The sequence below is a fragment of the Akebia trifoliata genome, chromosome 13 (genome assembly GCF_017979445.1).
Source record: "Akebia trifoliata isolate Shusen 1 chromosome 13, ASM1797944v1, whole genome shotgun sequence".
Classification (NCBI taxonomy): Eukaryota; Viridiplantae; Streptophyta; class Magnoliopsida; order Ranunculales; family Lardizabalaceae; genus Akebia; species Akebia trifoliata.
In genome coordinates, this window is record NC_141387.1 from 5,732,975 (window position 1) to 5,750,091 (window position 17,117).

The 17,117-nt window shown below is 33.3% G+C and overlaps 2 protein-coding genes across 5 annotated transcripts; one reads left to right on the forward strand and one right to left on the reverse strand.

The window, feature by feature from the left end:
• Positions 1-804: 804 nt before the first annotated feature.
• LOC147387527 (uncharacterized) lies at positions 805-5,759 on the forward strand. Of its 4 annotated transcripts, none has more exons than XM_086420854.1 (9): positions 805-1,031; positions 1,195-1,285; positions 1,596-2,055; positions 2,163-2,386; positions 3,159-3,366; positions 3,830-3,915; positions 4,964-5,055; positions 5,142-5,361; positions 5,484-5,759. In XM_086420854.1, the coding sequence occupies exons 3-9, from the start codon at positions 1,966-1,968 to the stop codon at positions 5,497-5,499; spliced, it is 936 nt and encodes a 311-aa protein (XP_086276980.1). In that variant the 5' UTR covers positions 805-1,031; positions 1,195-1,285; positions 1,596-1,965; the 3' UTR covers positions 5,500-5,759. The 4 variants fall into 4 exon arrangements, with proteins under 4 accessions (XP_086276980.1, XP_086276979.1, XP_086276977.1 ...); XM_086420853.1 differs by having other exon boundaries at positions 808-1,070; positions 5,130-5,361; XM_086420851.1 differs by having other exon boundaries at positions 808-1,031; positions 5,130-5,361.
• Positions 5,760-8,453: 2,694 nt separating this feature from the next.
• ABCG9 (ABC-2 type transporter family protein) lies at positions 8,454-13,196 on the reverse strand. The gene is made up of 4 exons (XM_086421491.1): positions 12,801-13,196; positions 10,922-11,714; positions 9,513-9,832; positions 8,454-9,270 (listed from the first exon to the last, which is right to left on the reverse strand). The coding sequence occupies exons 1-4, from the start codon at positions 12,897-12,899 to the stop codon at positions 8,614-8,616; spliced, it is 1,869 nt and encodes a 622-aa protein (XP_086277617.1). The 5' UTR covers positions 12,900-13,196; the 3' UTR covers positions 8,454-8,613.
• Between the last annotated feature and the right edge of the window lie 3,921 nt (positions 13,197-17,117).

Below are 17,117 nucleotides of genomic sequence, written 5' to 3' on the forward strand. Positions count from 1 at the left end.
ATATGTTTTCTCACATTTTATTGGATCAAAACCTTATCCACTTGGAACATGATTTATTATTTTTATGTTAAGTGACAAGGGGAGAAAAAAGATATTAAAGTTGAAGGGATATATATTATTAAAACATGGGATAAAGATAAAGTTTGTTTGTTTTTTTATTATTTTTTTTTGGAAAAAGAGAAAAAAAGGAATTACATTAAAGTTAAATGAATATATATTATTAAAACATGAATAAAGTTATTGAATTTTTTTTTTTTTAAAAAAAAAGAAAGAAAAAGAAAGACAATAAAGTAGGATTATATGGACCCCACTCCTTTACTTCAATCTTTATACTCCATAAAATTATAATTCATGTGGGACTCATCATTGTATTTTATATTATAAATCCTTCCTTACATACAATACCCTACAAATCACACATGCTTGTAGATGACTAACAGGGATATTATTGAAATAGAATCATTTCGATACTTTATGTAAGAACCATATCCTTATAGGAACTCATATCCCCAACCCAATCCCAAGTTATCAAATAATATTAATTCTAAAAATCACAACTTTTTTTATATTCAAATATCCAATTGAAAATTTATGATGAAAAAAAATCCAATCAAATAGAGGAAGTAACGTTCAGCCTGATTGCAAACATTTGTACATCAATATAACCCCCACAAAAGAGCCCACCACGTGGCATTAAAAGTTGAAATGGGCAATCTAATTTCTTTCTGAAAAAGATAGGATCCATACATTTTCCTTCATTTAATAATGTAAGAAACATCTTAGGAAATATTAAAGAATTCTTTTAAAAATCTTACTGTTACAGAGTAAATAAAACAACAAAATTTTAATAAAGCTCAAAGTTACTTAAAACTCTCATTCTGATCGGTTTAGATTTTTGCACAGAAAATGCGGAAACTCGATCACCTTGTACTCTAAATTTTCCCATAAATTGTGTTTGTGTTTTTTCAAGATTCCAAGAGAAAAATCGTCTACTTTCTCAGCAAGTTATTGGACCGAGTCTTCGCATTTTGGTATTAAAAAACTTAAAGATTTGATCTTTTTCTCCATCTGTGAGTTCCTGAAACAAAAATTTTCTGAGAAACTAAACTTCTGCTGAGAATTGAGTGGTTTCTTCTAAATTTAGTTGTTTAAAATATATTTTTTTTACGTGAAAGCTGGATTTTTCTGTTTCAGATCGTTTCAATTCGACCCCAGTTTCAGGATTCGATCGATCTTTAAGAAGAAAAAGTGGCGTTTTTTTCCTCTTTGAAGAGAGAAAAGTTGGGTAAGATGATTCTCTCTCGCTCTCGCTCTCTCTCTTTTATTTATTTGTTTATTTTTTTGAGATGATCTGAAAATTGAGGATAAAGTAAGGATTTTAGGAATCTGGGTAAGTTCGATTCTTCTGAACTATGAAACCCCACCAAACAATGTTTGGATTTGAAGCTCTCTATCTTGCTAGATTTTCTATATAAAATACCGGATTTTTCTGCTAAAAAATCTGACTTGTCTTAAATTTGCTATTTTTTTGTTTGGGTGAGTTTGATTAATTTTCAGGAAGATGCGCCGATTAACTAGTGAATTTTTTTTTTCAGAATCAGGAGCGAAGCATTGACTCTTGAATTATCTTGAAGTTTGCCTAGAAACCCCAATTTTTAGATTCGTTGTGGGATTTGGGTTTTAAAGTTTCAGCCTTTTTGGCATTAGAAGAGCCTCATTGTTTGATTTTTTGATTTTCTTCTTTTAAATTAGCTGTCTGAAGTCTGAACCTTCTAAAAATAGAATTCTCCCCAATTGATTTCTCCTCCTCTCCTAACCTTCTAAAACCAGAAGAACCCAAGAATCTCTTTCTTTCTCTCTCTCTCTCTCTATTGGGTGGCGAGAGAAAAACAGGGCAAAACAGGGTAATTTTCTCTCTAAAACAGGGGAATTCTCTCTCTTTTTTCTCACAATATCCTTTCAACCATGATTATTGATAGAGGGTCAATGCAATCGAACCTTGAATGTTTCCTAGATCGTACAACACCGATCGTTCCATCCCAGTGTCTAAGGAAGGTCTGTGAATTCTTATTTTTATTTTTTAGAATCTCCATTCTTTCTATTTTTTATTTTATTTTATTTTTTGTAGATTTTATTATAATTATTATTATTTGTTGATTCAGACTTCAATTAGGAATCTTAATCAGCTTTGGCATCCTTGGGAGAGAGAAACAATTGAATATTTCACATTGGGAGATCTATGGAGTTGTTACGATGAATGGAGCGCTTATGGGGCGGGAGTTCCGATCAGATTAAACGACGACAACGAAACTGTTGTTCAGTACTATGTTCCTTATCTATCTGCAATTCAGATCCGCACTAGCAACACATTCTTAACCAATTTTCGGTAACTTTCCAATCTCCATTGAAATTTGACTTGAAATTTGTAGATTGGGTTTGTCATATAAACTAATTCGGTTCAATCTTCACAATTTAATTAGCTTTAGAAATGGTTGAAATTGTTTATGTTGCATTTGCTTAGTACATAATGTTATTACATGTCTTTAATATGGTTATGGTATGGGTTTCAAAGACGAAAATTAGGGATTCAGGTTTTCGATGTTTGAGAGAGGTATTAGTGAATCACAAATCTCATCCATGGATGTAGGCATTGTTGAACAACGTTGAATCTTGTTGTGGGTTTCATGCATTTTCTTTTAATTCTTTTGTTTTTTTGACTTGATCTAGGGTTTTAAGGTCCCATAATAAGAAGTACATGGCACTTGGCACTAGTTTTAGTCATTTTTCTTTCTGTTATTCAGTTATCTATTGGAATTTGTCGGTGTTTCTTCTTTTTTTTCCTATTAGACTTTGAAAAATCTTAGAATTAAGATAATAATTTGGATAGCCATATCAAGACTTTCACCCCACAATCCCCATCAACCCATTTTCGCATAGACCGTTGTATCTAGGTCTTGATGTAACTTGTTTTCAATGATTAATTTATTCTATCTTTAGTTGATGATTCTACATCTCTTTTGTATTCATTTTTAGTTTTTATATTGATTATGCCAAAGATTTCATATCTATATTGTTGAATTATGCACCTAATGTAAAAACAAACAATGTTACCATAAGTGGTATGAAGTAATGGTAAAAGAAATTTGATGGGATTTCAGGGAAGGAAATGGGGTGGGTGATTGTGAGACAAGGGATTCCTTTAGTGATTCGTGCAGTGACGAGAGTGAGAGATGGGAAGATGGATCCTACATAGATGGTGGGTTTGAACAGGAGAAGCCGTGTCATCTTAGCGATAAGTTGGGTTATTTTTATTTTGAATACTTTGAGAGATCAGCACCTTATGGAAGGGTCCCTCTCGTGGATAAGGTACCTCTCACAATCCTTATCTAAATCTTTTCTTTGATTTTAGTTTTCTCAACCAATCTTGTTTATAATTAGTTAATGAAAACTTTTGACTTTTTCGAAGCACATGTGCACTTTTTCTATTTTCTTTGCCATTTCTTTTGTTAAAAGTAATTGTTGTTGGGTGTATTTTTTTTATGGTCAAAGTCACTGTCAGTGTTAGCTGATTGTCGCCACAAGGTCCACTGTTAGATGGTCCTTATTATTCATAAACATATTGATATCGATGACCATCCAATATGGTCTAGACCTTGGTATGGTGATCCACCTGGATCAACTATACATCTTAAAATAAATTTTGCTGTCTTCTTAGTGAAGAAAAATTTGCTTACTTGCTTATGATCAAATCCTTGTATTGTAATTTTCTTTTGGTTTCTCCTGCTATAAACATGCCAGTGACCTTAATTTTTTGGTTCTTATATTTCAGATCAATGGTTTAGCTCAAAGATTTCCTGGATTAATGTCTTTAAAGAGTGTAGATCTTTCACCGGCTAGCTGGATGGCAGTTGCTTGGTCTTTCTCTCTCTCTCTCTCTTGCACCCACACACCCACACACATACACACCCACGCACGAACACACCGATTTTAGTTCAATTTTTCATGAGTTTAAGAATATCGCAATGGACTGATTTTTTATTTAGCACCCAAAAACATGATTGGGTGCCACATGGATGTAGAACACAAAATTTGAAATTTCGATCAACACTGTTTAAAATTTGCTGATTTTTTTTAGAAGAATTGTTTTTCATGTTGGATTTAGATATTAAATTTGGGAGTTTAGTGTTCATCCATTTTCAAAGCCACTAATTAGGAAAAATATGTTTTTTCTTTGTTTTTTTCAAAGTTAATCTAGATCATGAACTCTAGAGGGATTTAGGCCAACATGACAGCCCATGTGGCCCAAATGAGTGCCTTGGTCCATGATCCTTTTGTCCATGTCACATTTTTTATTTATTTATACATAATACTTACATCCAAGACTTTAGTGGGACATTGGCATCCTCCAGATCCTTAATTTTTTTTTTTTTCATAAGCACCCTTAAAAAAACAATTCTTTTCTTCTTCTAATTTTTCTCCATTTAATTATGCCCTAGTAACAAGGTAGATAAGATCAAAGTTCTTCCTTTCCTCTATGTTATTTAAAAGTTGACATTTGCAACGTTATCTGGTTTGTTTCTCAGTAGACAGCCCATGAGAAAGCAAGAATAAAATGGAAGAAAATGAGACCAATCAATATCAGTGCCAAATCAAATTAAATGATATTTCTGGCCATGTTTAATACAAATGGGGCCAACATGCCCCGACTTACAATTAATTTGATGAATATTTTGGTTTATTGTGGGTCCCTTGGGTAGAAAATTAACATGAATTTGTTACATCATCATAATGGCCATACAGTGAATCATTTTTATCATCCATTGATATTTTATTTGGAGATCTCTTAGGTTGAATCCTAATATTTGCATGTGTACCACATCAAATATTGATGTTGTCACCGCCTATTGGAGTATAAGAATAATCCCAATACATTATCACTTACTGATGCTATTTATATCCTCAGGTATCCAATTTATCACATTCCAACAGGGCGAACGATAAAGGACTTGTCGGCATGCTTTCTTACTTACCACACCCTTTCGTCTTCCTTCCAAGGTATTATTCTTGCATTTTGTTACAAAAAATATGCCTTCTAGATATATATGGTCAATAACAATGACTTGATATAGATATGAGTCCAGAAGGTGACACGGAGATTGTCGAAATGAAGAGAAAGGACAGAGAAGGCGTCGCACTCTCCCCATTTGGCTTGGCCACATATAAAATGCAAGGAAATGTGTGGCTCCCAAATGAGAATGGTCAGGACCAAGAAACGTTGCTGTCCTTGATGAGTGTCGCAGATTCATGGCTAAAGCAGTTGGGGGTCCAACACCATGACTTCAATTACTTCACTGGGATTCGGTACTGCTGAAACCCACAAAGCCTTTTTTTTTCTTTGTTTAGAATGCTTCAACCACCGCATAAAAAAAAAGTAGAACCAAAAACCTTTCTTGCTTTGCTGATGGAGCCTTGTGTGGACACAGCTTCGTGGATGGTTGAAGATTCTTCACTTTTGGAGCTTTAGTGTGGGCGTCCTGTTGGGCCAGCCCATCTGTGGTATGACTGGAGAGTATATTTTGACTGACAAGGACTCAATTTAGGCATATTCTGAGTAGACTCCTTTTGTGTTTAGAGAGGGAATGAGCTTTAAATGTTTTTTAGATAGAGGTGTTGGTTGTGTTGTGTGTATGTATGTGAGAGAGAGGTCCATGGACACAAACTATCAACTTTTTTTTAAAAATATTTTATATTGTTGATAATACCTGTATCTTTTCTTTTTGTTTTGTTTATTTAGGAAGAACGAAGAAAGAGATTTCAGTGTAGAGAGATTTATCCGGGAGACCTAACTGTTGCATTTTTATTGCAAAACCTCTCTTGTATTTCACTTTACCCAGCAAACCTTGGTGTGGGAGAGGTCATAAAATTCAAGTTGATGCGTTAATTTGTTACTTAACATACTTAGAGTGGATTAGATCAATTTGTGGCATTCAAAAACATGATTTGAAGCCAGTCTTCTATAGGAGAAAATTCTAAGAACTTACAAATTTTATTTTATTTTATTAAAAAGAGTTAATTTTTGTCGTAGAATTTTAATTTTAGATTTGAGAGTTTGATAGTCATCTATTTTTAACAGTAATGATCAAGTTCAAAAAGATTTCTTTTTTTTTTTTTTTTTTTTCAATTTTTTCTTTTGAATCTGATTATTTTTCATAAATTCTAGAAAGTTGTGTTGTCAGATTGCTAATTTGATAATTCATGTAGGCTCATTAACTCATGGGAAAATTATTTAAAAAAATAAGATATATTTTTTATTTATTAAAATATAATGAGCTTTAATTATTTATAAAAAAGATAATACTAACAAAGTCGTTTGACTGACTTGTTACGAAAGAAGGTTGTTTGACCTCTTGTTTTAGAAAAAAAATCTTTAAATAACAAAATAACCCTTTTTTTTTTTTTTTTTGTACATTGCTTTCAAAACAAAGTCCTTTGACCTCTTTGTTACGAAAGAAGGCTATTTGACCGTCTTGTTTGATAAATTTCTTTCTTCTAAACAAGGTCTTTTGCGCGTTAATTTTACTTTAAGCATATCACTACCTACCACAATTTTTTTTGTTGAATGCCTGTCTGTAAACACATCAATGTGTTGTCTTTCTTAGGTCATCTAATTAATTATACGAGATCATTTTATCGCTATCACAATCATTTTCTTCTAAAATAGGATTATGCTCAGCGGATCACATGCAATCGGATTATAAACATTTTCACATATTTGATTTAATGAATTAGGTTCACCTTGTAAATTCATGTGACTATAATTCGATTGACACATTTTAATATATCTTGAATTATATGTGTTTTCAGGATGAACTACAAAAACATCTGTACTTTGAAAATTTTCATTCACTCCTAATATATATTCCTGAGTAGGTTTATGATCTATTGTAATAAATGATCTCAAGATAAAAGTCGTTCTAATGTCGCAATGTGAAGCAACTATTGTATGTAGTTCCGGTAATGTAATCTTTGGCGTTACCATTAAAATTCAAGCATTACCATCGATGTATGTTATTTCTTCACAATAACCTCCAGATCGGCATACAATCATTCTTCGATACATTTCAAAATTTTCATGTTTACTTGTTGTAACTAGAGAATTAAGAAAATAAGAAATTTAAAGAGTGAAAGTAAGTGACGAAGAATATCTTGAAACTGATATTTATAACTGAAAAATGGATCGTTGTAACTGAAAATTGGCCACTAAATTGCTTCTTTTCATTCAAATTTCTACCTATTACAGAAAATAGACCATTGCAAATTTTTTTTTCAAACTAGGTCGTTTGACCAATTTGTTTTAACATTAATGTTTAAAAAAATTGAAAATAGGTCGTTTGACCAGTTTGTTTCCTCTTTATTTTTTATTTTTATAAAAAAAACTAGATCGTCTGGCCACCTTGCTTCATCTTTTTATTTAAAAAAATGAAATTAGCTTGTTTGACTGCCTTGTTTTAAATTTTTATTAAAAAAATGAAATTAAACAATCTAACAACCTAGTTTGATGAAGGTAAATTTGAAAACTTCAACTAAGGCGGTCCAATTACCTACTTAGTATCTTTGTAATAAAAATAGATTTTAAAAAAATAATTATTTTTTTAAAATAATTTTCCCTAATGTTCAAATTGTTGCGTTAATTTGTTACTGAACATACCTTGGAGTGAATTCCAACCAGATCAATTTGTGGCATCCAAAAACATGATTTGAAGCCACAGTGTTTTAAAGGAGCGTTTGGTAGCCATCCAACGCTTACGATCAAGCTCAAAAAGGTTTTTTTTTTTTTTTTTTTTTTTTCTTTTTTTTAAATCTGATTTTTTCAAAAACAATGTAGAAGGTTGTGATGTTAGATTGCTAATTTGATAATCCAAGTGGGCCCAACAACGCATTGTAAGATTTGAAATATTGCTAAGTTACGCATGGTAAGCTTATTCATAAAATAAGGTTTGTTCCAGTGGAGTTTTTGTAATAAAATTGCAACCAATAGGTCTTCTGGTAAATCTCTCTTCAGTGAATAATTGGTTGGATGGTTTTTTATCATTCAACCAACAAACATCAGTAATATTTTGTTTTTCTTTATTTGGACTCATTTTTTTATAGGTATGATCTATTGACTCTTAAGAATGACTCCAATGGTTGAGATTTATCTCTGAGATAAGTATCTTCGAGATTTGTGTTACTCATAAATCTCAACCATTGAATTTTGTGTTTAACAAGTCATTCTTAGGAGTCAACGGATCCCAACCATTTTTATATATATATCAACAGAGAATAATGAAACAATTAAAGTTAACCCATGAAGCATTGTGATGTGTAGTGGAATTAGTAGGAAAGAAAATTTCTTCTAAAATTTTTCTAGACGAAACATTTTTGAGCATATATTTGAACTATTGGCATGGGCATTTAACATCATATAAAAAGGAGTATATAAGCCAACCGAAAAATATTACAACTCTCATGAACTAGTACCATTTATCTATTTTCCTATTTATTTAACACACACCACATACAAAACCAAAGGCATATTTACCTTTGGTTGGCTAATCAAAGACCACAGCTCGTCTATTGAGGGGTCATCCCGATCCTCATGAGGGCAAAATAAGCGATGAGCCTATAAACCACTAGCATTATAGCCAAAACAAGGAAGGAGATGGCCATATGGTCTAGACCAACCATTTTTACAGCAGGAAAGTCCCCCACCATGCAACTGACATTGGTGGCACAAGGATAGGTATCATCAGACTTGTACTGTGAACCCAATAAGAGCTTGTATGTATAATGGCTTAGCGATATATATTTAGTCCATGAAATGAAGCCTGGGACATGTTGCACATAGTATCCACCGGCAAGAAGGAAAGTAAGCATGATGACTGAGCCAAGTGTGGTTGCAGATTTAAGGTTCATGACCATTGCACCGAGAGCGAGCCCAAGGCCCTGAGCAACCAAGACACTTAACAGGAGAGTAAACAATGTGAGCAAGAAGTTTCCGGGAGTGGGCTTTAGCCCTGCCATCCAATAAGTAATGGTGACAAAGACAGTAGGTAGGACGAGTTCCATAGGAAGGTCACCCACGGTACTTGCAATGAAGTAGGATGAGAGTCTGTACATGCCCGACGATCTCTCCTTTGTAAGCATCATCCGCTCTTGGGGGAAGGTGAAGATAGCTTGGAAAAGAGGGAAGAAACCCCAAAACCCTGAGTAGAAGAAAAGTAGCCCAACCTACAAAACGAGATGAAGATCAGTGTCGTTAAAAGGTAAATCTAAATCATTTCAGAATCCTTCACAATCATGTTTCTTCCATAAGTACTTCAAGAAATTACTCATATTTTGGGCTTTGATATTAGAATTAGAGTTCACTTGGTTGACATATTGCAACTTCAACTTTGAGGTTGCGGGTTCCAACTTATGTATAAAAAAGACGTTCATATTTTGTCTTTTAATGCGAAAAAGACCATCCATACCTGATCTTGTATGTGAGCAATACTGGACTGAAACCATAAAAGTCCAGAGAGTAGAGCAACAACCAAGACCTGAGCAATCTTGAGGCCAGAAAAGGATTCATGTCTCCTTTCTTTTACACCTCTTCTAAGCAACACTGAAAACTGTTGCACCCAAGTTGTGCTCCAACGCCCGAACTGCTTATCCTCTGCACCATCTGGAAATTGAGTGCTAATTTCCTGCACCTCTCTGCTCAATCTCTCAACAAGATTGGTCTTGTAAGCAGAGACCAAGGCTTGCTTCACAGCCATCAGGTCCTCCTCTGAATCATCCGAAGAAACACCTACACACAAAATTTCTCAGCAGTGGACACACACACACACACGTCTGTGCACATTATCATTATCATAGTAGTTGCATCTTGTGCTTTGGGTAGGAAAAAAAACAATTCACTTCCTAACTAGGGACATAGAATAAGGCCTCTTAGATTGAAATAGCACTCCACATAATTGTTGTAGCATTACAAAAAAGGAATTGGACCCAAAAAATGTAAATAGTTCCAGCAATCACTGAGGGAGGAAAGTTCAAGTAACGTAAATATTATTGTACTTGCATTTACTTAAAAGAGTCATGCTGGAGTGACCTTAAGATTGTACCTGATATCACACTTTTCTAAGGTGGAAGTGTGTAGGAACCATAGATATATGAGGTACAATCTTGAGGTCATTCCAACATTATTCATACTTAAATGTGCTTCTATACCATTTTTAAGTAGAATCGTGCTGGAGTGACTTCAAGCTTGGACCATATATTTTCATGTTAGGGTGTGTGGCGTGAGGTCGAATCTTGAGGTCACTTCAACCTTATTCTTTTAAGTAATAATACCCATATCCGTTGAAGTTAATAAAAATGGTACGAAAGTAAATTTAAATAAATGCAAGCACAAGTACAAAATCACTGCCGAATAGTGAATATCTCTTATATGCTAAATATTTTAGAGGGTAAATTACCATTTCGTGAGCTGAATATGAGGAAATTTCAATTCGGGCTCACTTTTCATTTTAATTCCCAAAACATGAAAAATCAGATCACATGTTTTTCAAAGTGACAATCTCGCTGGTTTGAAGTAGCAAGATTGTCACTTTTATAACCAGTGAGACTGTTAATTTGGGGAATAAAAAATAAAAAAATTCAGCAATCTCACTACTTTAATCCAGCAAGATCATCACTTCGAAAAACCTGTAATCTCTCCTTCATGTTTTGGGAATTAAAATGAACAGTTAGCCGGAATGGGAATTTCGTCAAAAATCACGTTTTGGGAAAATGCTCTATTTTAAAAACGTGTTTGGCATGGTAATTTTGACTTATTCTTCATTTCGTTTGCTATAACACTCTTTTTTAAGGCTCATGCTTAACATAAAATATCACTTACCGTTTGCAAGATCCAAAAGGAAATCAGAAGGATTCATGGCTACTGAGGGAGCATAACCAATGCTTGAGAAGTAATCCATGGCTTCTGCTCCCTTCCCAAAATACAAAGGGTTGCCATCTGATAGAAGCAACACCTTATGAAACATGTAGAATAATCTACTAGACGGCTGATGAATCGTCATCACTACCGTTCGTCCACCTTTGGCTAACTCCCACAATGTCGATACAATTCGTTGAGCGGTAGTTGAATCGAGACCTGACGTAGGTTCATCTAAGAACAATAAACTTGGATTGATCAACATTTCTTGTCCAATACTAACTCTTTTCCTTTCTCCTCCTGAAATGCCCCTTAGAAGTTCCCCACCTATGATATTGTTCTTGCACTTTGTGAGACCAAGTTGAGTTATCACAGTTTCAGCCTGCCTTATCTTTTCTTCTTTAGAGAGGGTGTTGGGTAGTCTTAAAAGAGCTGTGAAGATTAGCGTCTCGGTGACAGTAAGATGAGGATAGAGCACATCGTCTTGTGTAACGAAACCGGTGTTTCGTTTCATTGGGTTGGAAAATGGCTTGCCATTGTAGGTTATGCTTCCTTCGAGGTGGCCACCAAGTCGGCCTCCTAATGCAGTTAGAAGGGTTGTTTTGCCGCTGCCTGAGGGGCCTAGCATGGCTAGCAACTCACCAGGTAACACTGCACCTGTGACCCCTTTCAAGATCAATCTTTCTTCTGATTTTGAGTTATTTCCACAATTCCATCCACCCTTCTTGATTTTAATTTTGTACACAATGTCTTCAAACTGCATACATGATGGCATGTCATTTGTAAAGATGGTAAGTGGTAACTCTATATTTTTGTCAACATAAACTTACTAGGTTAATTTCTAAATAATAAATATCCTTAGGATTTTTGTGAATATTTGAGATGGCCCCAAGGATTTATTAATCTTTGGTAAATAGAAATCAAGGATTTAGAGGTTGAAGAAGAGGGTATTTTGGTCGTTTTTGTAAATCTCTAGTAGAAGACCAAGGTCAGGTTTATGTCATCAGTTTAAAGTTGCAAGGGGGTATCTCAAATATTAATAAAAACCAGAGAAGGTATATCTAAATTGCCCAATTTACTAAATATGATGTTGTCAAACTTAAAGGGTGTAATTGTTATGATGCACTTCTACTTGTATCTTTAAGGGATACTTTGAATCAATTTTTCTCTGTTGAGAGCAATATTTCTGTACCCCTAAGGTCCACAAACTACCAATAAGCCTGATTTTGGATTGAGAGTTTTTTCATATAATAAATATTGATCTCTATTGGAAGAAATAATCAATCATGCCGATTTAAGGGTGGGCCCAATAGAATGTGATAATCCTTTTTCATTTGAAGAAATCTCTCTCTCTTAAAAAAAAAAAAAAAAAAAAAAAGGAAAAAAGAGATTTATTATAGAAAATCCAAACCCCATATTTTTCTTATTTTCTACGTTAGATTCTCTAAAAAAACACAAACTTGATTAGAACAGATAAAAAAAAAAAAAAAGATTACAAAGATCAAAGAAAGGACATTCTTTCCATCTGAATTTTATTAGATAAAATTACAACAATCAAACAAAAACATAAAAAATGAATATAATTTGATCTCAAAACCAAAGAAACAAACAAACCCATTGTCCCACAAACAAATCAAACATGATCGCCAACAAATCAAACACAGATCATGATGACCCATGTCTTTACCAATCATACAAAACCTCTTTAATTTTCCATCTAAAACTAGAAACTCTCACCTCAAAAACAAACCATGCACGATTAATCTTCAAATTTTATTCAATATTTCGAAACATAAACACCAAAAAAAAAAAAAAATGTAAATCAAACAAGATTCAAAGGTACCTTCAATATAACAGGACGATTTGATTTCTTCAAGATGGCTGAATGTTGTTGGTCTCCAGACTCAGTCTGAGATTCCACATCCACCATCTCATTCTCCATAACTTAACAAACAGATTCACTTCCAACCTCCTCTCCTCCTCTCCTCCTCTCTTCTTCTTTATTATCTTTTAGTTTCTCTTGGGTTCTACTAAAAAAGAAGAATAATATGAGAGAGTGAGAGAGAGAGAGAGAGAGAGAGAGAGAGACTAGGTAAGTAAAACAAGAGAATTACACGTAAACAATTTCATGCGAAGAAGATGAAAGATAGAGAAGTAGTTGTTAAAGAAAAGAGTTTCTCAGCTATTTTAAAGCAGTTCTTGTTATTAAACCCGATTTCGTTTCCATCTTTCGCTGTCACATTCAGTTAGAATCTCTAGTTCACAATTAACTACGTCTCCTCGAACTTCTCTAATTCCGAACTATAGTTTGAGACTCCCTCACAAACTAACGACTGAGATATTATCTCGAGAAAACATGTTTTATTCCTCTAATCTCAACCGTACGTTTGATGGGATCATATTTTCCTTATTCGTGTATAGGTTAGCATAATAAAGTTTTACGGATGCACCAAACTTGTGGACGGGTTTTAGGGTCTTCCAGAATTCCCAAGATTTTGTCAAATATTTTGGGGATTTTGTTAACGTGTGCCCTCGATACACTTCGGAAATTGGATTTTGTACTTAAAATGCTCTTAAAAAAAATTATTATTTTTTATATAAAAAATACTCTTAGATTCCAATTTTCAAAATGTATTTATTACACTTTAATGTATGCCCTTACGACACGTTAACAAGATCCATATTTAAGGTATAAAATGGGTCGAATTTTATCTCAAATTTGTGTTATCTAAAATCCGAATTTAGTTCAGATCCATGGAGTAGATCTAAATCAAAATATGGTTTGATGCTTCTTGATCTAAGTCGGATCTAGGTAGAATACAGTACCATCCCTATATACACTTAGATCTAAATGATATATCACTTTGAAAATTATACTTTTAGAGTTTTCAAAATATTCTTTTCACTATTTATAGACAACATAAATTCTTAAAATAAAAGGATTATAATTGTAAACTAAAATATAATATTTTAGCAATTAAAAAATGAAATAAAGCAGATAAAATGTTAAAAGGTCTAAAATAACCTGATCTAACTCCAATCAAACAAATCGGCTCGTCTTGGATATGATTTCAGTAAAGGCATACTGTGGTTCAAATATGGTTTTATCGATTAGGATCAGAATTAGATTCAGATCCAGCTAAAAAATTTCGGATTTGAATATGAATGTACTTAGATCCGACCTAGGTCTGACCCATTTTAAGCCCTATAAATATTTGAGATACTTAATCTCGATCTTCTATGAGAGACTAACTAAAAATGACAGTAATTCCTTTATCTAATAAAGTGCTGATTCAGCTTCCCCTTTAATATAATGACCTCCTCTTCTATCTTTTGCCAAAGAGTAGACATCATTCTCACATTGCTGATGTGGAGGTGCACACATAACCATAGATGCTTTTCACTTGTATCTCGATAAAAGCATCTATGGTTCCATACGTATATCCACATCAGTAATGTGAGAATCGATGTCAATTTTAATGTTACTCCAGTATTTTCCTTTGGCAAAAGCTTGTGATTTTTTTCTTAATAATTTTTTGTTTTCAACTTTGCCAAAGTCTTATATGCCAAAGTCTTATATTCTTTTTGAACTTTGAACATATAAGGAGATGGAATCTTGAGATTGAAGATGATGGAGACGGATTTTGAAAGAAAGAAAATAAAAGGTTATATTTGGTTAAAGGTTGAAGATGTGGGCATGTACCATCACTTTTCAATTAATAGAAGACCGAAGTCATGTCTTGAGTCTCAAACATTCATTCCAAGCTGGAAAACTTCAACTCCTTTTAATTGGCTTCTTTGGTGATCTTTTAATTTACCATTAGAGATTGGTTCTTGTGGGCTCAATAAAAAGGCTCACGTGCTGGTATATCCTCATTATGGAAAAATAATGTGTGGCATATTCTTTTGTACACAAAAGTTAGTATTTATTAAAGTTAGATTGTTTTAGAAATTTCAATTAGACGGTTAATCCAGAATATTTATCAAATTGGCTCCTTATGAGCTTTATTGCGATCGAATATGCCTCTTGAGAACACAATTCATCTTTGTAGTTTGTTACCTAATTTGTTACTATTAGTTCCAACCCGGTATGAAGCGAACCAGTTCGTTATATGGTTCTTATTAGGTTTATAAAATCGAGCAAACCACAAACCCACTGAATTTTGAGTGAGTTTGATGAACCAAACATTTGTTTCGGTAAACCAAATAATTTTTAAATTGGTTCAGTGAACCAAATCAATTTAGTACATTTTGTCATTGTTTATATTTAAAATTTGGATTATACTATTAATCTATTTCTATTTAACTTAGAATTTTTAACATTATAATTGCACTAATAACTTGTACACTTGAATTATATATATGCACAAGTGAACCAACCTAGCAAACTGATCTAAGAAATCAAAGTGAATCAAGAAACAAATTATCTCTATCAATCCCTAAGAACCAATAGAAATTAGGATTATACAAAGAGAGAGATCGAGAGCTCAACCTCACAAATCGAAATAAATAATAAATAATAAAAAATTAGTAAGTGAGACTGAGAGTTCAAACCCTATAACAAAAAAATTTAGGGTTTAGGGATCGATTGGAGAGAAAAATCATCAAAATATATAGGAAAACATACATTTTCTACCAAAGAAAATCTATTTATCAAAATTTTGGGAGGCCGAGATTGGATCGGATCTTTTTAAATTGACCCTTACATGTTTGAGAGATCAAGAGAGAAAGATCAACATAGAGAGACCTTAATTTGAAGATCTCTTTCAAAGGAGATCTTAAGTTCGAATATGAGATGAAAGAGAGAAACAAAGATAATTCGTTTTCGAGCTTGAGATGAAAGACAAAGAAATCAGCGTCAAGTTTGAGAATGAGAGATAAAGAGATCAACGTCGACTTTGAGGGAGAGAGATATACTATTTTCGTCTGAGACGAGAGACAGAGAGAGAGAGAGAGTGAGTGAGTGAGTTGCATTTTAAATGACTCTATAGCGACGATCAAATTCTGACCATTATTAAAAGTCATCGCTATAACCCATTTTTCCTGTAGTGCGAGTTCATTCTAGAGTGGTGAGCCACGAACCTGAATTCGAACCAAGCGAACCTTGTAACAAAGGTTTGTAATGCACATATAGTTTTGAAAAAAGAGCTTCTTTAAGTCCTAGTTACCCTTTAAATCTTAGTTATATATAAAATTGAGAGTGGGAAAATGGTATTTTTCTAATTATTTAAATATATATTCTTTTCAAAAATATATTATTTGAAAATGTTAAAAATCTTTTCATGTTATGTACCTCAACCATTGTAAATGAAGGGCATTTTTTACCTTTTTTTATAAATAAATAAAATGTTAATGGCATTGAATATAAGGAAATTTTGTGCCTATCAAAATTTAAAAAAATGAGGAAGCCTACCATAATTTTTAAATCTACAATATTCAAACAATATGATCTTAATGATCCAATTAAAAATGAAGGATATTTTTATTTTTCTCAAAATAAGTAATGTATTAAAGTTATTGGGCCTTTTTTTTTCCAGCATCAGTGCACCCTATAATTGTTCTTTTGTTATTTCTATTCAATCGTTGGAAAGAGACACATTCTTTCAATTAAAAAGATTAATGAATTGGTGAAGGGGGAATTTTCAACCAAGTTCAAAAAAGTAAGGTTTATAAGCAGTTATTTGAACTTCTAAGAGAAAATTATTGATAGTACTTGGGTTTGAGGTCTACACGGTAAAACTTGTTTTAAAAATCAACAAGCCAGGAAATTGTCAATTGAGTCTTTTGACCGATCATGTTGGAAAATTTGTCACGATGGGAACAAAACGTTGACTTTCGACCAAAGCATAGTTTTTACTACCGGTTTGAAGAGTTGATGATCGAGCCCCGCCGGCTTCAATTCAAGGAAACAAATACAAATGGGCTCCGTAAGTGTGAAGTAATGACGGTAACATTCTCTGAATGATCAAAGCCCTACGTGCAAAAGAATTAAAAGTTTGATAGTACCCTTGAACCCAAGGCATGTCGACATCTTTGAAAGCACTACAATTAAAATGCCACTACGTGAAAAAGGGGTAAATTCGATGTCAAGATTTGTCGAATTTAGCCCTCTTTTAACGTAGTGTTAAAAGGAGTCGCCTCGAATTTACCCCTTTTTTCA